General features: G+C 41.0%; 1 protein-coding gene across 1 annotated transcript in view; it reads left to right on the forward strand.

Annotated features, from left to right (window-relative positions):
* The window catches only part of Arhgap42 (Rho GTPase activating protein 42), a 221,895-nt gene that overhangs the window by 181,828 nt on the left and 18,059 nt on the right, over window positions 1–22,008 (forward strand). Inside the window, exons 9-17 of the mRNA XM_028873103.2 lie at window positions 1,802–1,902; window positions 4,030–4,139; window positions 6,060–6,138; window positions 7,597–7,636; window positions 14,733–14,795; window positions 16,153–16,227; window positions 17,017–17,101; window positions 18,544–18,602; window positions 21,380–21,485. Of these exons, the coding sequence (XP_028728936.1) occupies window positions 1,802–1,902; window positions 4,030–4,139; window positions 6,060–6,138; window positions 7,597–7,636; window positions 14,733–14,795; window positions 16,153–16,227; window positions 17,017–17,101; window positions 18,544–18,602; window positions 21,380–21,485 (718 nt within the window). The remainder of the gene's footprint in view (window positions 1–1,801; window positions 1,903–4,029; window positions 4,140–6,059; window positions 6,139–7,596; window positions 7,637–14,732; window positions 14,796–16,152; window positions 16,228–17,016; window positions 17,102–18,543; window positions 18,603–21,379; window positions 21,486–22,008) is intronic.

Genomic DNA, 22,008 nt, shown 5'->3' on the forward strand with positions numbered 1-22,008 from the left:
GCAGCTTTGGAGTTGCGATGTTTTAATTTTTCAGATACCTTAGGGGGCTTTAAGTGGACTATCTGAGGCCAGTTCCCACACAGCTGCCAGCAAGCTTTAAAGCATGAAGTGGGGGGACAGCAAATGTCACCATGAAGTGCGGCAGCTTTCACATTTAAGACAAGGCAGGGGAAAAAAGACATATTTGGTCTAAAATATCATTAGAGCTTGGTGGCAGCTTCATTTTAAGACAACAGCAGAACCTACTTCACACACCGCTACCTAAGTAATGAAGTGGCTGCCAGTTTGCGTCAGCCATGTTCCACTCACCAGCTCGCAGCTGTTAAGTGTTGTGCATTGCATGACACGGAGTATCAAGTGTCGTCAAGTACCGTAGTGTGAAGAGCTCCTGGAACAGAACTAGAGTTAATTGCTGTAATCCCTTGTGATTGCAAAGTGTATGTGTACCCTGTCATCTTAAGATCTGGAGTAGTGTAAGTATGAGCAAAAGTTAAAACTGACACAAGGACACTATTACTAACAAAAAGAAACCCAGTGGCTCATGAAACACCATCTCAAGGTGCTGCTTTATATTTTAATTGCTTGCCTTTGAGTGCTGGGTTCTGAAATCAAGCCAGCAGTCACATGCACAGAGGTGGCTAAGGACTTCTGTGTTAAGTGGGTGGAGCACTAGCTGAATAAGCTTCGAGGAGGGGGGTCCTAAGCTCTCTTCCCAATCCACTCAGCCCACCATGGTCCTTGGATTCAGAACACTCACTCGGCTTCTCTGGGTAAATGCAAGCTCTTGTGCTTTGTCAATCAATGAAGGGCGGAATGAAGGATACACCCATTGCAGATGCAGGAGCATCGAGTTTTTCAGGGACAATACCAGGCCGTAACATGATGTGCTGTGCTGTGAGAAAAGGGACCATGCTTATGGGGGAAACAAAACCGAACATCACTGATATGCACATTCCTTTTAATATAAATAATATATAAACAGGGACATTATTATTTTAAGAACATTTGGATTTTTTAAAGAGACAAAGTCTCCTGGAGCTCATGTGGCCCTGGCCTTGCTATGTACCTAACAGTGACCTTGAACTTCTCCTCTTGCCCCTGCCTCTGAAGTGCTGCTGTCTCAGCCCTGGAGCACCACGTCTGATGCTCTACCACACCTACTCTCTTAGCTCCATCCCCGGCCATGGGCTTATTTCCCTCACAGCAACAGCAAGAGGAAGTAATTCCAAGGTCAGTAAAGTCAAGGATGATCATCCATGCCTAGCTTAGTTTGCCAAGTGTTCACTGAGTGACAGTGTATGTCTGGCCACGAAAATATTAAACATATGCTCCTCAGCTGCCAGGAATGGAGGCATCTCTGTAATCCTGGCCCTTGGGAGCTTTACAGGAGGATCTTGAGCTCAAGGCTGGCCTTGGCTACATGGTAAATTTGAGAATAGTCTGAACTTCAAAGCAAGACCCCATCTCTAAAAACAGTTACATGTATGCATTGTTGGTATGATTGGTTTTTCAAATGTTCTGTCCATAGCTGAGCACACCTGCTTACCAGATTCCACATTTACAGACAAGATCGAGATAGCTGAAGTTGACATATGGGACTACTCATAAGTTTCCCAATTCTGAGAAAGACTGAGTAAAGACGTTTGTTGATTTCATGGTGCCATCCTCAGTCACTTTTGCTTATCCTGGCCTTCCTCGCTACAGTCATGTGTGGACACTGTCCGTGTGCAGGTGTGCCCATGCATACACTTAGGTACAAACCATACATCTGAATGTGAATGGTTTTTGTCTCCTGCACTAGGACCCTTGGGTTTCACGTGGATTAAACACTACTGCACTTACGACAAAGGGAGCAAAATGTTCACAATGAGCGTCTCGGAAGTGAAAGCCAGTGGGAAGATGGTGAGTGAGCTTTCTCCTTTTCAAATCAAGCTTCTGATTTAAGGAATGGGAGTTAAAGTGTCACCTGTGCTTCCTGTCCCTAATAATGTCACACATTTTTAATAACTGAAAATTTTATTAAAAAAATTTTAATGGCTTTAATGACATAAAAATGAATGGGCAGTGTTTTTCTTTAACAGGGCTACCATGTATTTATAAGCAGTTGGTTACAGATAGGGATCCTTCAGTAGATGACTGAGGTACCCTCTTACATCTCTAGTTTCAGAAGTAGGGCTCTGTGCTATGTGTTGGCTAGCAACCAAGGAAGGAACTGCCAGTGGCTAGGCCCAGCTTGGCTCAGAGATTCTGCATCCAGTCCCTACTGGTAATGCTACAGCTGCCCTTGTGTTCTCTTTGCCTCTAATAGCTTAGAAACTCACATACCAAAATGCTGCCTAACAAATTTCTCAAAGAAGCCAATAAAGGCTTACTTACTCCAAAAGTAAATTAGTTGCTGTTGCTGGAGAGCTTCTCTCCAGGTTCCACCAATCCCTGCAGTCCCACAATCCATGTATAAAATAATCACTCAGACACTTATATTACTTATAAACTGTATGGCCGTGGCAGGCTTCTTGCTAACTGTTCTTATATCTTAAATTAACCCATTTTTATAAATCTATACCTTGCCATGTGGCTGGTGGCTTACCGGTGTCTTTACATGCTGCTTGTCCTGGTGGTGGCTGCAGTGTCTCTCCTCCTTCTTCCTGTTTCCCCAATTCTCCTCTCTCTTTGTCCCGCCTATACTTCCTGCCTGGTCATTGGCCATCAGTGTTTTATTTATATAGAACGATATCCACAGCAAGTTGCTAAATGTGTCTCATGGCTAGCTACCATTATAGGACATGATGCATCTTATTTGAGGAAATGGTACAGTCTTCATTGCATGTAGGGTGTAACTCTCCCTTCCCTCCCTCCTCCTCCCTCCCTCCCTCCCTCCCTCCCTCCCTCCCTCTTTCTTTCCTCCCTCCTCCTTTCCTCCCTCCTTACTTTCTTTCTTTATTTTTTAGTTAGCTTACCAACATGGACAATGACTGGTCTTGTGAATTAGCTAACTTGGTCATGCACTAAGATCTAAGTCTGGAGGAGAATTTTATCCTAAAGATAATTTGTTTCAACCTTATTATAACAGTTGAGGGAGTTGTTTCTAGAAAGGAAAAGAGTTACCTCGGCAGTTTGTAATGTAGGGCAAGGCAGAGGTAAATGATAGAAACTGGGAACATTAAGATGTGTCAGCTGAAACTTATTGTGCTCAAGTAGCCAGCAGAGCCTAGTAATGCAAAGTGAAGGGCAGATGCAAAAGAAATGGGAACATAGCAGAGAAAAAGCCTGTGGATAGCATCACCTGCAGAGTTATTAAGTCAAAATTCACATCGAGCTGTGACTCACTTAGAGTAGTGATTGTCAGAAACTCAACCTGTGTGACAGTTGGGGTGTTAATAATGCAAACGAAACAATCAAAGCACTGATAATAAATCTGTGAGGTTTGCAAGCAAGCAGGGTTAACAAACATTGAGCTAAGCTTTTCCCTGATGTACCTAGGCATCTCCCATGTAGAGCTCCTGAGAGGCAGCCCCTGTTCAGTCCCATCCAGAGACTTGGAGGAACATGACCAATGTGAGCTTCATTATTCTGGAGGCTCTTTGGGGACTTGGAGCTAGCTACTGTGTAGGCTCCAGTACAAAGATGCATATCCATGGCACTAACCTCTTACTACCTGGGGAATTTGTATGTTTACTTTTTTATTAGAGAGGATTCTGATGAAGAAATATCCTAACACATGGACTGCACATGCAACTGTGATGTTCAATGACTGTAATGCCATGTCTGTCTGTGTCCTTAGAGTAGGTACACTGTAAGCGTCTGTTCCTGTCAGAGTAAATGTGTCCAAAGGTGTCAGGAAGTCCTGTCACAGCATAAATAATGAATGGCTCAGTGTGTTGTCAATGAGCGAGGAGGATTAAAGAGTAGAGGAGCGAAACCATTATACGTCAGCTTTTCTTCAAGTTAACACTTGCAGTTGGCGACTTTGGATCAGTGCACATCAGTTCACTCCCTTGTGTTAGTGACTATGTGCCTTTCTTCTTTCAGAATGGCCTCGTTACTGGCTCACCTGAAATGTTTAAATTAAAGTCATGTATCCGACGAAAGACGGACTCAATTGACAAACGCTTCTGCTTTGACATAGAAGTGGTCGAAAGGTTTGAGCATCAGTTTCCACCTTGTAGTTTTTCCTTCTTTCTGTTTCTAAGTTTGAACAAGCACAACATGAAAAAATACAGTATTTGTAAAGAGGACATCTATGTGTTTACTTCACTCTTTCACATATTTATCCAGATGCATGGTATTTATTGGATGTATTTCCATTGTATGATATTTTTAAAAAGGAACAAGAGACCTTATGCTGGGAAAAAAGTCAAAACAAAGAACCTGGAGAGTTGACATGAAGGGCATGTTAGCGGAGAGGGCGGAGCCATCTGCGCCCCAGCAAAGGGGGAGAGCCACAGCATTGTTCGCTGGTTTCACACAAGCACTTTTATCATAATTTAAAGCCTAGTGGTCTTGCTACCAAGGAATAAGAAGCCTCCAGAGGGAATACCATTAACTCCACAGCTGACCAAGTTCAGTGCCTCTAGAGACCTTCTGTGTGCATAGCACTGTTATATTTCTGCATGTTCTGGTTATAATTACACAAACTCTGTGCTTTTGTTATTCCATCTGTAAAATGGGGAAATAAGTCTACAGTCCCAGGGTCTCCTGATGGTTAAATCAAATAATAAAGTGCTCTTATGAACACACATACCAGCACAAAATATAACCATCCAGAAAACATTGACTGCTGTTCTAATTGCGTCATTGATACTTTGACATTGACTTAAAACTCTGCAGCAAGGCTGGGCATGACATGCATCTGGAATCCCTGCACAGGATCCCAAGTTTGAAATATAGCTTGTAATACATAGAACTTGCCCCAGAGAGACAATAAACTCCATCACACCAGATCACCTGGGCCCTAATATACGTTTTTTTCTTTTCTTATCGTTCTAATGAGGTATTTTCATATCTACAGAAGAAATACAAGTAATTTGTTGTCAGCTTATGCTATTCCAAATTTTTAAGAATTTCATACTAGTAATGAAAAAATTTCCCAGTATTTGCAAATCCTTGTAATTTCCAGGTTGACTACATCAATTCTTTTATATGAGATAATTTATATAAAATTTCACATTATCCTCACACTTTTATATGGTGCCTTCTTTTATATGGAAATAATACATCCTTAAGTAACTATTTCAAGTGGCTGCAGGGAAGAGATTTGGGGACACTGTTTATTGAGATGGCCTCACTCAGTACTCAGCCTGTGTGTGTAAGCCAAGAGGCCTCAGCCTCCCAGGTGCAGATCACATCTGCACCTGACTTGAGGAGTATTTTCAGGGAATTCCTTTTAACACTGTGGTCATGGTGCAGAGAAACACTGAGTATGTAATCATTGGCTTGTTGTGAGCTGCGGCTTCACACACCATCATTGTTAGTGACTAGCAGGTCCCACATCAGGGTTCTGAGCTTTGAATATCAGGTAGCTTTGAAAGTCATTGGATATGCATTTGCCATCTTTTTTTGACCATTTCAGGGGACATTGTTTGAACTAATTTCTTCAGACAGCCCTGTGCCTCACACCTTCATGACTTACCTGCCATTATTTAAATTTAAAAAGTGTGTGTGCGTGTGTTTTTTCATGAGTATATGTGTGCATGTATGTGTATGTGTGCATGTGTGCTTCTGTGCATGTATGTGTATATGGGTGTATCTGTGTGTGCCTGTGTGAGTGTGTGTGTACATGTGTATGTGTACATGTATATGAGTGTGCATGTGTATGTTTGTGTGTGAGTATATGTATATATGGGTGAATGTGTGTGTGGGTATGTACAGTGACTTTTCTGAAAGACACTTGTAGAAAAAATTTTCTAGTTTTCAGTTTCCCCTTTTCTTCATTGCGTTTGATCTTATTTTTTTTCTTTTCCAAATTACGGCTTTATAATTAACCAAGGACTTGAAAATTTACAAATGCCAAAGGGCACAATAGGATGAATTTGACATTTAGAGTGTCTGTCTGTCGGTAGGCATGGCATCATTACGCTACAGGCGTTCTCTGAAGCTAACCGGAAGCTCTGGCTGGAGGCCATGGATGGAAAAGAACCGGTAAGAGCGACATCATCTCTAACTTGTGCTTTACTCTGAAGCTCACAGAGCACCTCTCCGTGTGCTTTCTCCGTGTATATAGCATAGCTGGGAACGTTAAAGTGACGAGTCAGATGGCAGCCGCCCGTCCTGCTCCCCTGTGTCAGCTCAGCCACAGGCATGCAATCCCACCTGTCATTTGTTTTCCGGGAGATTTCCAAGACTGATGTACAACCCTAAAGTTACTTTAAAATATTTATAATCATTAATTTGGCTGCATATCTTGCATCATTTTATTGGGTTACTATTAAGATTATGTGTGGAGTCATCCTCTGGTCCAGGCCATTTTAAAGTACAACGGCTTAACAAAACTGTCGGGGGAGACATCCCCTTTGGTTCACATCCTGTTTGTAATAGTCATTTTGATGTCTGTGTTGTAATTTACTCACAAACACCAGGGGCGAAAGAGAGAGGTCATTAGTTGCTCTTTGCTTTCTTACTGACCACTGTTCCTGGGTCTGTTGAGTGACAGCACACAGAATAAACAGGAGATGCTGTCACATCACTAGAGAAGGTTCCATTGATGGCAGAGAACACAAGAACAGATTAAGCTAAATGCCTGAGCAATGGTGCCAGTGTAGTGTGCTCTGAGACCATCCCTCTAGCCCTGTTCCAGTCCACAATCAGATGAGCCCAGACACTGTGAGTAGAACTTAGAGGATCATGTGAGCACACAAGGATGTGATTTTAAGTCCATCAAATTAAATAATGAGAAGATCTGGCTCTCTGTTTATTATTTTCCATTTCTACTCTATTGTATTTTACAATGTCAATCAATCAAAAATCAAGAATGTCAATCAGAGGTAGATTTTTAAAAATAGTTAAACTTTTCACCAATGGTTAAGAAGTCTTGACTGGGCTGGAGAGATGGCTCAGAGGTTAAGAACACTGGCTGTTCTTCCAGAGGTCCTGAGTTCATTTCCCAGCAATCACATGGTGGCTCACAACCATCTGTAATGAGATCTGGTGCCCTCTTCTGGAGTGCAGGAAAAATAAATTATAAAAAAAAAAAAGTCTTGACCTAGAGCAGATGCAGGAATGGGTTGTTATCTCAGCAATGTGGTCAAGATCGTGCCCATGGAAAACAAAACCCATACAGCTCCTGTGAGGAAGGAGCAAAGTCAGATGAATTCCACTGTGAGAGACACTTCCAGAGGAAGGTGCCTTAAGCACAAATCAGAAAAGAGAGTGAAATACATAAGTCAGATGGTGAAAGGCAAACTTAGCCCAGGCTGGACCATTAATAATGGAACCATATTAGGGGGTTGGTGGATCAGCTGGACAGATGGCTGTACCCTGGAAATAGTTGCTGGACCTCGAGCCTACATCCATGGTTTTGTTTTAATGTAAGCATCACCTTGCCAATCTTCTGTATGGACCATTAACTGCAGTAACTAACTGACATCCTTTGTTTTCTAGATTTACACGCTGCCTGCCATAATTAGCAAGAAAGAAGAAAGTAAGTTCTTTTTCTCCTTTTTCATTAAAGGTTTTACATGAACACTTCTTAGATTTTTGACTTAACTATGATTTTTTTTTTTTTTTTTTTTTTTTGGTTTTTCGAGACAGGGTTTCTCTGTGTAGCTTTGCACCTTTCCTGGAACTCGCTTTGTAGACCAGGCTGGCCTTGAACTCACAGAGATCCGCCTGCCTCTGCCTCCTGAGTGCTGGGATTAAAGGCATGTGCCACCAGGGCCCGGCTTAATTATGATTTTTAAAGGAACAGAAACTTAATAAGAAATAAGCTTTTCTACATTCTGACTTGCCCTGCAGAGTAAGCCACAAATAAAACCAGTTACATTTCCTGGGAGAAAAATGAGAAAGCCACAGAAAGATCATGTGGAATCTGAACCTTCTGACCCTTGCTGGTGCCTTCCCCCTTGGCTTGATCCTTCCTCAGACACAACCAGAGGGAAACCTCTTAACTCCTGATTCCACTGGGAATAGTGGAAACAAAACAGTAAGAACTAGAGTGGCCCTACACAAGGCTGCAGCAGAGGTGTTCAGAGCACATGCCGTAGAGTAGAGAGTGAGGCTGTGGTGTGCTCATGGGGCCGGCAGACCTTCCGTAGCCTGAACAAGGAGTCCCTTGCTTTGCAGTCACACTCGATTCAACACTCCCTCCATGCTATAAATGAAGCTGTGTAATTCATTAGAAAAGGAAAGTTAGATCATTCTTTAGACAAAGCTCCATGTGAAAAACAAAACGTCAGAAACCCCACAAAGAACTGGTCCAGGATACTGAATCTGTAAATACTGTTGTGGTTATATGACATACTGTATTCTTCTTCAGATGATAAGATGCTGTTGATTAATTCATTTTAAGGGTAAGGGTAGTAGCTGTCATCCATATAAAACAGATGCTGTCCAGTTAAAATGAGAACGAAACTCTTCCTCAAACAGGTCCATTGGGACAGAACCTCACTCAAAGTTCTTCATAACCTTGCCATCTGGACATATTTTTCAGGAAAACGGGTTATATTTCTCGACACACTGCCCTGTCTCAACATCTTCATCTTTGTCTTTAATAAAGAAAAGTTCAATTCATGGGTCGTGGGTTTTCTCTGATGCTGCCTTGAGCCATGTCTCTACTCAGATGACATAGTTTCTGTGGTGGCTTTCTAGCAGGCCCTTCACCCTTGGATCTAGATGGAGTAGCAATTCTGAAAACAGAGGTATTTAGTTCATATCCTCCTGTCTAGTCTGTTCTGTATTGTTCTATTTTATTCCTATTTATATCTATTTATTCCTGGGATAGATAAAAGGGGTCCATTTCAATAGATGTTTCTACTAGCTACAGTCACATCTTAGCTGTGTGGGTTATATAATCTTAAGGTTTCTGAACAGCTTTAACATTTGACCATTGTCTGGGTGATTTTTTCCATGTATGCCTTGGGATGTAATCTTCTTAGTGTGAAACACCTTTCTCTTCATACTCTAAATAGTTGCCCTCTGTAAACAATATTCCTCTTGAGCTTTGCATTGCATGAGTAGTTTATCACTAGAACTCCCCAGGTGTCTAAGTAAATTGGTCCATCCTTACATCCTCCCATGAGAACAGAACTATGTTTGATCAAAGGTCAAAGTTTTATTGACAAATACTAGGTAGCCTGCATCACAGCTTGATGCACCTGGTATGTAAAAGCCCTTTTGTTCTGAGTTCATTGTTAAAGGGGGAATCCTTTAGAACTAGGGATATCACTTGGGCTATGGGAGAAAGGAGAGTTTAAGCTTAATTTGCATGAGAAACGTAGCTTTGTACCTAACACCTTCCTGGCCTTGGTAGTTGTCTCAGTATGGATATTTACCTTATTTCAGGAAATTAACAGGTAGTCTGAATGCTTATCTATCTGAAGTCTGTCCTTGGATATTTGAGAAGTATCTCAGATAAATGCTTTGTCCAGAGATGGCCCTGGCCAGATACTTGCTAATGGAGAAATTACATTACAGAGCTAATTACAAAAAGGCAGACTTCTGAGTCTAATGCTAAAAAAGTAACAAAGGCCTGAAAAAAAGAGGTCTTGATTGTGTGACTGTTGTCAACACAGTTGGGGATGTTATCCCAACACCCCAATAGCATAGGGGAAATTGTGCCCAATGAGTGATCAACCACAATGTTAAGAAGTTCTTGAGAAAAGCATCAAATGGGAAAGCTACAGCAGCTTACAAGAGATTCACTGCAGGAAACAGCTAATACATTCAAAAGCCAGTGTCCCCTGGAAGAGTTCTTGTCTCTTCCAGATACTTTTGCCATTGTCAGCTGAATTCCTACTTCATATATCTGCAGCTCACAGCAAAGGGGGGGGGGACAACTCTTCATCCTTCAGGAAGATGAGAAAGGTCCTGAGGGCATCCTGCGTACCAACAAATGTGCTCACATCTTTTTCCCCTCTGAAAACTCTTACGGTATGATGTTGGATATCTGTATCTTTTTAATCAGAAATGCCAGATTAGAAATGTAAATGGATGATTAAAGACAAGCATTGCTTTGTCCTAGAAGCCCTGAGGAGGTACAGTAAGACCACCAAGGTTACATCGGGAAGGGTCTGGGGTGTTTTGAAACAGGAGGAAGTTGAAAGAACAAGGACTTTTGCTTTGTTAGCTGCAGAAGGCTGTTCTTTTCCCCATTGCTGTTGGAATATCTGTTAAGATTAATTAATATCTGTTAAGATTAATAGCTTTTGTACTGCTGAGCAGCCAAATGGAAACTTCAGTTAGATTTCAATAAAAGCTTTAGCCCTGAACAGTTTCCAACAGGGAGAAAATGCTTGCACTTAACTTTTGATTGAATAAATTAGCTTTATTAAGTTAGTCTGTTTTCAGGCCAAATAACATTAGTACTACAGGGTTTCAATGTCTGGGAATTTGGTGACAGTTTGATTATGAATACTCTTCTGGTCTTCTCTAAAACAGGGAAAAGTAGGTGTGGGGCACAGGGTGGGTCTTGGGGAGAGTTCACAGATTGTGGGAGAAGTGGGAGTGAGGCCCAGGGAGGTCTCAGGGGAGAAGCCACCAAAGAAGGTGCTCACTCAGACATGGTAGAGAAGCGGGAGGAAACATCTGGTTGCTCATCTTGGTTGCCTGTTCTGAAGAAGACATAGTATCCCTCTAGAACTCCATGTTTCTACCATGTAGGATGAGTTCCCTTTCTTTCTATCCTACACCAAGAATACTTTGTCTTTCACTGAAGGAGAGTTAGGAGAAACACTCACTATCTGTGTGTCTAAGTGTAGATACCCACGTGCACAGCATGCAGGTCAGAGTACAACCTTGGTGTTATCTCACTTTCTGCTTTAATAGAGAGAAGGCCTCCTGTTTGTAGCCAAGCACACCAGGCTACGGGGCTTCCAGGGGATCTCCTTTCTGTGGCTCCCATCTTACTGTTTAGTGCTAGGGTTACAGGTGCATGCTACCAAGTCTAACCCCGTGTAGGTTCCAGGGGCCCAAACTTCAAGCTTGTTTGGCAGTGCTTTGCTTGCTGCCGGATCTCCAGCTCATACACACCCTTTTTAATGGTATCATTTGACTTATTAATAAACCTTTCCACAGCTGTCTCTTGTGAAATTAAGGAGTAAATGGTTTTTATTTTTCAGCTATTAAAATCAACAACACTGCTTTAGTTGAATTTTTCTTGGCATGAATGAAAGCAATATAATAACCCTCTCACGGCTTTAGAAAATAGCTCATTTTTTATCACATGAATTTCTTAAAAATTGACGCTTCCTGACTGTCAATGTAACTATATCTTACATCAAGTCAACTGGAGGCCAACTGTGTAAACCATACCACAGCAGAGAATGCTGGGCACTCTAGTTGAGGCATTGTTGTACAGAACTGTGTGAAAATTAACTGACAAGAGATGATTCTAACAGGACTTATTTTTCTCTTTAAGGATACTAATTTTGTTCAGTTGAATATATTTCTTGAGTCTGTGTTGCCACAGCAAAAATTGCTTAAATTACACATAATTAAATAAGCCCTGGACAGGTCTCGGTGTGATGAAACTGATACTCGGGATCTCAGAGGCTTGCTGCAGCAAAGGATCTTGCTGGTTATAGTACATGTCCACACAGGTCCTCCATGGTTTGCTTCTACTCTGAAACTCAAGTTCACAGAGTAGCCTCCTTTTGTACCATGCTGATCTTATGCCAGTGACAAGAGAAAACGGCAAACCTTGATCTTGATCTGCTGGGAAGTAACATAGGATCATTTCCATTCCATCTCATTGATCACATGACCATAACCAATCTTCAAGATGCTGAAACATTCTGTCTTCCTTTGTGAAGAACAGGGCAGTAAATATATGTGAAGAGCAGTCACAGTGTGCACAGTCTGTTCAGCTTAGTGACACATTGCATTTGATCATTGTGATTTACTAAAGTATAATAAACCCATAGGGACATTTCTTAATGTCCAATTTATCTTTTCAGCAACCTCCTAGGTTCATGAGGCTTTATCACTGTATGCTCGAGCTATGTCTGTTTAAAGAAACAAATCATTGCTCTGGCCCAAATTGTTTTTTTATTAAGTAATATGATATGCCTTTTTGACAGCCCTTCAAGCAATCGTTGCTTCAGACATACCCAAAGAATAAAGAGGACTTGGTCCATGAAGGTTTACATTATACTCCAGTCAATGACAGGCGTGAGCACAGAGCCAACACCACACAGCACCTACTCCATTTCAAACACTACGTGTAACTTTCCAAATCACTTTAACTCATTCTTTAGTAGTCCTATAATGAAGAGATTGCTATACTTAGTTTTTAAAAGAGAAAACAGAGAGATAAAACCATGCCAAATAACAAACATTTTCATCTCTTTTTCTGTTTTCATATACGTGTGATGTATGGGCAACTGTCTGAGTGTTTTTGAGTGTGAATGCTCGTGCACTTTTGTGCCAATGGTGGGGCCTAAGGCTGATGTCTGGAAGCATCCTCCATTGCTCTTCCACATTATTCACTGAATCGGGGTCTCTTGGTCAAATCTAGAGCTCACCGGTATGGTTAGTCTCACTAGCCAGCTTAGTCTGGGGATCCTATGTGTCAGTCATCTGAGGTTGCAATTACAGGTGGGCCACAAGGTCCATCCAGTATTTTTTCTTTTTTCTTTTGCCTTCTGTTGATCTGAACTACAGTTGTTATGCTTACATGGCAAACACTGTAACTGCTGAGTCATCTCCCCAACTCCTAGTAACATAAGTTTTATGTGGAAGAGTAAGCACCACCTTCTTCATCTGCTTAGTTTCCTTGACCTGTCTTCTGTTTTCTGTCTATAACACTGACTTAAGAGGTGGGTGCTTGTTGCTCTTTTGTTCACGTCTCCCTGGGCTCTCTTGTTTCTGTTTTGTCTTGTTGTTGCTGCTTGTTTCTGCTCTAACACAGTCTCACTATGTAACTCAAGATGTCCTTCAACTTCACATCCTCCACTCTCAGCCTCTTCAGTGCTGGGATGACAGGTGTGTCTACTGAGTGCCACATCTCACATTTTATAGGTAGAGAGTCTTATTCATAAAAGTCAGTGGACATGCTCCAGGTCATACTGCATCATACCAGAGCTTAGAGGAACCTACAGTTTTTCCTGGCTTCAGTCAATGCTAGGTATCATCTCAGCTCCATGGAACCAGCTCTTTGAGGCAAAGTGCACATAGTCAAACATGATGAACAAATTCCTGGTTGTTTTATCCACACCCTGAACTGATTAATAATCGTGCATTAACCCATGGGAAGAAAGCCAAGAGCAGGAACCATGGAATAGTTCAGGAGCCAGAGATTGGCCTTGTAAACTTTTGCTCTACATGAGGCACCTGCTCTCAGTGTATTAGAATAGACCAGAGCATTGTTTCCAGCTATCTCAGTCTGTCTTTGAGAGATAGCCTGCCTATTGTTTATTTTACTCCAAATGAATATGTAAAAAATAATTCTATTTTACATGATACCTTTCTCTTTTTTCTGTGTGTTAGAGGACAGTCTTATGGAAAATACTTGAAGATACTTTCTGCTTCTTACTCAGTTTTATTGACAAGCTGAACAATGTACTTAACTACCTAACCTTTACAAATAACCATCATTTTAGAATTGGAAGGTTTTTAATTTTGTTGTTCTGAATTATTCTCATCCATTAATATTAGTATTTTGGCATATTGAAAAAATGCATACCTACCACATGATAGAAATTATTACAATGTAAAGACTTCTCAAGTGTTTCCTCTGGGTGTTACGTAGCTTTTTAAAATGTTTTCCTTTATATAATTAATCTAATTTGATTTTAAACTAAAAACTAAAGCAAATTTACTTATTACATGATTGATTGAGTAGGTGGGGTAACCGAACGGGTGCTTGGGTGGCTATATGTTGGTGGCCATGTGCACCATAGCACTGGCGTGGAGATCAGTGGACAACCTGGAAGAGTTGACTCTCTGTTTCTTCCTTGTGGGTCTCAGGGATCAAGTTCAAGTTAAGATGCTCAGCAGCAGCCTTTACACACTGAACCACCTCACCAGCCCTAAGACTAATTTAAAGAAAGTTTAGCAAAGAATGAAAATCATGTTATTTTCTACTCCAGGACCAGAAATGGGGGAGCTGCTAGCACATGGACTGAGTGTGTTTGAGTTATTCTGAATGCCAAGCATGTACTTAAAAGAACACTGGTTAAAGCAGAGCACTAGACATCACAGCAAAGAGGAGTGGAGTTTTCAGTGACCTGATGAATTATGTTAAGAGGCTCAGGATGTTGTCATGGTCACATGGGAAAGAATGACTGCATGAAAGGCCTTACTATCACTTTCCACTCACCATAAGAATTATCCAGGTGGTGGTGGGGGGAGGGTCCTGAACACAACAGAGCCGTCTGTGCTGTGGGTCTATTTACAGTGTAGAGTGCTCTGTGCTCCCTAGCACACAACTTGATGAAGTGAGTGTGAGTGTGAGTCTCCCTGCTGTATTACAGCATTTGATGAATGCAGTGGTAAAATCCATGAAGGCACAGAGCAGAGCCAGCTGAAGGGGGAAGGCGAGTTGCACATCACATCTTAATTAGGCTGTTTCTCACTTGCAGTGTACTTAAATGAAGCAGGGTTCAACTTCGTGAGAAAATGCATTCAAGCTGTGGAAACAAGAGGTGAGTGTGTAGACGGTGCATGATTACTCCCATAAGCCTCACTCCTGCACTCTGAACATTTCACTTAAAAAGGAAAGTGAGCGTTGGGCCATGAACACAAAAACAGTTTTGAGTATGATATAAATTTAAACTATGTGGATATAAATTTAAACTATGTGAATATATAGCTAGGTATAATTTCAACTGGTTATATACTCTTTCTTTTCAAAGATTTATGTGTGTGTGTGTGTGTGTGTGTGTGTGTGTGTGTGTGTATGTGTGAGTGTCTATATGTATGTATGTGTACTGTGTGCATGCTTGGTGCCTGAAGGGGCAAGAAGAGGACATCAAATTCCCTGAAACTGAAGTTACAGATGGGTATGAGCCATTCTGTAAGTGCTGGGAACTGAACCTGGTTCCTGTAAGAACAGCTAATGCTCTTAACTGAGCCTTTTCTCCAACCTCTATACTATTTTTTTTATGGCTTTTTCAAATATGTTCCCTTGTTTGCTTCTTTCTGAAAGGCATAATACTATTTATCACTTCAAGTTCTTTCTTTTTTTATTTAAGAAAATTGTTTTATTCCTTTCACATGCCAACCACAGATCCCCCTCTCTTCCCTCCTCCCGCTCCCCACAGCCTTCTCCCACAACCCTCCATCCCTCCTCTGAAAGGGTAAGGTCTCCTATGGGGAGTCAGCAAAGCCTGATTCATGTTCTTTCAAACACTAGAGGGGAGATCTTAGGAAGACTGTACTCATCATCTATCAGCCTTACACTCTTTTCCTTTGTGATTTGAATAGCTGTTCCATTCTTAGCATCCTTGAGCTTTCCCATGGGAATGAGTCGTGACCTGTTGAGACTGCCTCCACACGTAGAGGTTGCATACTTTCTCTTTCTGAGACTCTCGCTTAAAGCAAAAGTCCTGTTGTGCTTCAGAGTTCTTTGAACTTGCATTCAGAATTTTCCTATACTTGCCAGTTTTAAGGAGTGAAGCAGAATCCTTGGATTCTCTCAATCTGCTTCTCTGCCTTTGAAATGAAGATGCAGATGACATGGGACCACTGAATGCAAAGGACTCTGACTCAGAAGAAACAGAAATACTGTCTCCTATCTTTGATGCACTTTTATATTCAAAGAGTAGTAAGTAGGCAGGGTGACTTAGGCCTTTGAAGATCTCAAAAGACTTTTAAACCACTGTTTAGTGCCTGCTCTGAGAACTCTTTAGTGGGTGGGTGTTTCCAGGGTAGGATGGCTAAGATTCCCTGGCAAAATTGGGTAAGTAGCTGTCAAGTTCAGCATGGACACATGCCTGGGATTTTTAGATATGTGCTTGAGAAGTCCCTTCAGCCATATTCACTTGTGATTTCCTCCCTCAGGTATCACCATTTTAGGCCTGTACCGAATAGGAGGTGTGAACTCCAAGGTCCAAAAACTTATGAACACCACATTTTGTAAGTTTTAGATTAAACAAGGGTGTCGTTGATTTGGGATATTTGTACAGGTAACCCAACATACAGGTTTCCCTGAGACATAGACAATTTGTTGTTGTCTTTGTTAATTTTTATATCATATTGAAAGTTAAGTTTTAAAGTTTGTTTTGGGATACAGGGGAACTGCCACCTAAACACAAGACCTTGGATGTAAGAGCCCACATTTTCCCACTCGGCTAAACCATTAGTCCCTTTGTTCAGTCTTCAGTGTTGAGCTGTAACAGATGAGGTGGCATGTTTGTGAGGTTGGGCCCTTTCAAGTGCCTTTTGTTAGCTAGTGTAACAGGAATATGCATAGGTGTATAGATGCCCTCTACACTTCTAGACTGTTTCCTGGCTTGGAATTCCAGCTCCACCACTTAAAAGTTTTCTATGATCTTGGAGTTTGCTTAGCTTCTCTATATCTCTGCCTCCTCCATTTTAATCTCAGGGTGATAGTGCTTCCTCAGATATGTAAATGCTGACCCATGCCAAGCACTTAGAAGCATGGCCCTGTCCTTTCAGCCGTTAGCCCGTTAGCAAGAAATTGATTTGAGAGACAGCAATGCTACCTTTCTTACCTTTGAGAGCGAGAAATAGAGTGAGCTTCCAACCAGATCACAAAGGCAGCCTTCCTAAAGTGGACTTTGATGGAGCCCTAAGATGCAAATGGCCCTCCCTTTGACCTGCTTGAGTTGGTATGCATTCTCATCGCGGCAAAGGTAATACTTTGAATTATAGTTTAAACATTTCAAATTTTATTCTTTCCAGCTCCCAAGTCCCCTCCTGATATGGACATTGATATTGAGCTGTGGGACAATAAGACTATAACGAGTGGGCTGAAAAACTACCTCAGGTGAGGAAGCTTTAGTGCTGGGGATTCTGGCCATGCCTGCTCTCCTCTTCTTGGGAAGTATCTACCTGTTGCATGGAATCCATATACACGGGGTTCACTCCTCAGTCACAGCCTTTACCTACAGGAAGCAACACAGGTGACAGATACACATTCTGGAACTCATACATGCTTTTTCCAATATTAAGTTTAAAAGCTGCAATATTTTATGAATCCTGAGTTAGTCTTTTTGTTTCTTTATATATGTGGGGCTTTGTGTATGTTTTTAAATATATTGAAATGTTTTTTTGAAGTTATAACACCCATGGTTTTTTTGTTTGTTTGTTTGTTTGTTTTTGGGATCATGACTTGGCTGAGAATGGCCATGAGCTTCTGATCCACCTGTCTCTACCTTATGAGTGCTAGTACTGCATGTGTGTACTATCATTACTGGGTTATGTGGTGATAGCGACCCATGCAGGGTGTTGTCTGTGCTAGACAAGCGCTCTGCTGTTGTGGGATATTTTGATCATATCTGACACTTCGAGACTGCCAGTAAAGTTTATTTTGAATCAGAGGGTGGAGCAAGCTAGTAGTAGGGTGGGGCTTAGGAAGATTCTTGGCCCTTTTGGATTGGGGAAGGAGAGAGAGAGAGGAGGTCCCTGGTCACTTCTCCACTGCTCCTCTGATCAGTCAGGTCCTTAGCTGATATTTGACTCTTGAGTTTTCTTTTCTTTTTTCTTTTCTTTTTTTTTTTTTTTGATAAAGAATAATTAGATAAACACTTCCCCTGGTACCCAGTGTGGGCCACCATTTGCAGCAAGCTTTCTCATTGGACTCTCTTTGGATTGCCAGCCCACAAATAATGACACAGAGACTTCTTATTAATTGTGAAAGCTTGGTCTTAGCTTAGGCTTGTTCTCAACTAGCTCTTATAACTTAAATTAATCTGCTTCTATTAATCTACATTCTACCATGTGACTTTTTTAATAAACCTCTTCTCCATTTCTGTACATCTGACTTATTCCAAGTCTGCTGGGAAAATCCTTGCCTCTCTTCTCAGATCTCTCTCTCTCTCTCTCTCTCTCTCTCTCTCTCTCTCTCTCTCTCTCTCTCTCTCTCTCTCTCCTCCCTAGCTATTGGCCATTCAGCTCTTTATTAAACCAATCACAGTGACACATCGTCACATAATGTAAACAAATATTCTGTAATACTCTACCAACTGAGCTACATCCTCAATGTAGCATCCCTTTTCACACAGTTGTGGCAAGAGTGCTCAAGAGCAGCGGATCTGTCCAGATCCCCCTTCCAGGACCTTGTCATACTACCTAACGAACCAATTATTTTATTAGTCATTGCTTCACCTTTAGTTGTCAAAAAACGATCACTGTTTTCAAAGAAGACCTGGAAATGTAGAGTGACAGAAATTTCGATAGTTCTAGACGTTCTCTGCTTCTCTGTTGTAGGTGCCTTGCAGAGCCCCTGATGACTTACAAATTGCACAAGGATTTCATCATTGCTGTCAGTAAGTGTGCTTGCACCAAAAGCATAGGATTCATGCAGTTTTAGCATCTGTTACTTACACATGCAAGTTTAAATCTCCTCGACATTCTTTCACATGTTGCTTAAAAATTTTGCCAATATGATATTTAATAGCTTGCACTATCATTTGTAAGCCAATAAAAATTACAAATGAAACTAAATATTTTGTCCTTTAATAAGACAAACTCTGACCACTATCTCTATCCCCCCAAAACCCATTGTTATTGAGGTGACAGTCTGATGTGATTATAAAAAGCTGTGAGGATTTTTGATTTCTTATTTGAGTGACTAAACATATTTTGTAAGACAGAAAACTTTAAAAAATTTATTTATGTGTATATGCCTTCATGAATTTATGTGTACCATGTGCATGCCTTTGAAGTCCAGAGGGCATTGAATCCTTTGGAACTGGAGTTACAGGCAGTTGTGAACTTTCTGATGTGGGTGCTGGTAACTAAAGCCAGGCCCTCTGCAAGAGCAGTAAGTGCCTTCCAGCCCCATGACAGCAACTGTCATAAACATGTCACCAATGTATACGGCAAGTTATGTCAGTATTCACACTTGCATACTCTATTCCTAAACCTGGAAAACCATCAAATAGTATGAGCAAATTCTTCTGTTACTTTCCTGACCCCTGAGGTTTCTTGTTATAATCACAGATTCACATCGTTTATTTATGTCATTGGCTGCCTTAATGTTAGTTAGTGGATTTAGTTGGAAAATCGGACATTGGGGGCTGGAATACTATAATAATGTGACCTGCGAAGTTAGTAATATATACTTTACAGCTGTTGGAACCAGAGTGCCAGCTTGGGGTCTGATCCATCAACATAATGTGAATTATAGTGACCTACACATGTAACAACCAGTCAGCATTTCATTGTTGGAAGTGTGTAAGGTATGACTATAATTAAAGAGTATTAGTCATTCTTCACAGTCCAAGAAACAAACAAACAAACAAAACCAGCTGCCTTCATTTATTTCCAGACATTGAAATGCCCTAGAAGTGTTGTCTGCCAGAGAAAGTGTCAGGTAACATGGGTGACCTGGTTTTAAGTTCAGCAGTCATGGCTGACCACAGACTAACACCACACCTTTCTAAGTTTTCTCCGGAAATCTCTCTGTTCAACATGGTCTTCATATGAGCCCATCTTTGCAAGGTGAATAGGGTGCAAGGAACATTAGCTCATTTTGTTGATGAGCCAGTCAGGACCTAGACTGGCTAGGTAAATGGCCTGTCCAAGACACTAGTGTACAGTAAGAGCCAGGACTATAAGCAAAGTGGTTTGTTGTTGCTATTTAACAAACCTTAATTTTGGACTCTTAATCCAGAGATTTGGCTTTGTATCAAGTGGCATTTGGGCCACTGTCTAAAACTGTGATGATATAAGCTCTTGGTAGGAGGTTTTCTTTACTTCCATCTTTGGAAATCATTATTGATTATGGTCTCAGGCAAGGATTTACTCAGGGTTAAGTTGGGTTTTTGAATGGATATAACTAGTGTCAAGTTTCTTTTAACCAGTTTCAGTAAAAAGGGAAACATTACTGGAACCCTAGGAGACAGTAGAGAATTCACTGGAAGAGAGGATTCGGCTGCATCAAGGAAATGAGAAGCTGCACAAAGATATTTTTCTCTTCATATTTTTTTTTATTTGGTTATTGGGTTGGATGGTCGGGTTGGTAAATGGAGTTTTGTTGTTTTTGAGACAGGGCTAATACTGTAGCAGCCTGATTTAGTAGCCCATTCTGGCCTTGAACTTGTGGCCATTTTCCTGCTTCTAGCTCTTAAAGGCTAAGATTACAGGTGCCACTCTGCCTCGCTTGATAAGGAGTCTCTGTCTGTTTATTGTATTTATAGCCCATTCTTTTTCCCTATCCAATCAAATTTTCTTAAGTATCTTTGCTAACCCTGGCCCTTGTCCTAAATAATCTTATCTTCACATATGCAGCAGGTAGATCAGAGTCTTGGCATCTCAGAACTATCCCGGAGCTGGGTTACATCTCCACACGTGTATCTAGGTGACGTGGCAATGTAGCATAAAGAGGTTACAAAAGGCCTTGAAATGCTGGGCTTTTGTGCCCAAACTTGTTACTGACAATGGGGGATGTCAGCTCCTTCTGAAGTGTTACAGGCGGGTTGCACCCAAGCCTTAGTCTGGACTTGCAGAGGTGATGTCTCCAATTTCAGATTTCTAAATGTCACTGTGAGTTCACTGTCTTCTGTTTGCATAATGCCAATGCTTCAGAAAGGTCACGCTGAATTTTTCCTTTGACTGTGAACTGAGGAGAAGAATGCTGGCTCCCTCTGGTCACACAGGGTTAGGGCTCTAGCATGTTTCTCTGTAGGAATGTGAATTATACTGATTAACACACTGGGCAGTCTACACCAATGTCTACAACTCACATTTTCGATGTATGAATGTGTACACATGTGTACACATGTGCACCACATTCCTGAAGGTCTTATCTTGTCTCTGTTTGTAAAACTCAAGCAGGCAATGACTTAGGCCAGAGCAATATAGTCCAGTGATGAGGAACAAGTTGTAAAACCACACAGTTTTGTTTCTCTACTTCCTAACTTTAAAGCCATGGACAAGCTCAATCAACATTTCTTAGCCTAAAAGATGTGGTTAATAAGTTGTTATTATTATGAAACAGCACTTTAAGGCATGAATGGTAGGATTGTATATGATGTTCACATGATTAATGTTTACATTATGTTTGAATACAATTATATCTGTAACCATTTTTACATAACAGAGTCAGATGACCAAAACTACAGAGTGGAGGCCGTCCATGCACTGGTGCACAAATTGCCGGAGAAAAACAGAGAGATGCTGGACATCTTGATAAAACACTTGCTCAAGTAATTCTGTGACTCATCTTGTTCGTTTAATGACTTTCCAGTCTTGTTAAGATAAGCTCATTCATGTCTTTTTAAAGTAGGCGATAGTGTTATGTGCTTGCTCTTGTAATCCTGGAGTGAGCATTAGAAAATGGTGTGCAGTTTGATTTTAAGATATGTATTTGTCTATGTGTCATATATTTCCAATATGCAGAAAATTGTATCCTCCATGACTGTTAAACTAGTGATAAAAACTTGGAAATGTCTGAAGGAGTGTATGGTGTTTTATAGTATTTCTAGGTCTTTTAAGTGTGTTACAGTGGTAAGTTTGAAGACTAGTACTAGATGCTACTAAGGTCAACAAGTTTCCTCAGATCACCTGACACTGCAGGTTTCACAATTTTCTCAAAGATTTTCTTCTGACTTTGGTGTTAGTTCATACATGTATTTTAAATTTCATATAGATCAATAGGTAAGTAGGTAGGTAGGTAAGTGATTTGATGGGCAAGTAGATGATAGATACAAACATACATACATAGACAGA

The sequence above is a fragment of the Peromyscus leucopus genome, chromosome 7, assembly GCF_004664715.2.
Source record: "Peromyscus leucopus breed LL Stock chromosome 7, UCI_PerLeu_2.1, whole genome shotgun sequence".
Lineage (NCBI taxonomy): Eukaryota > Metazoa > Chordata > Mammalia > Rodentia > Cricetidae > Peromyscus > Peromyscus leucopus.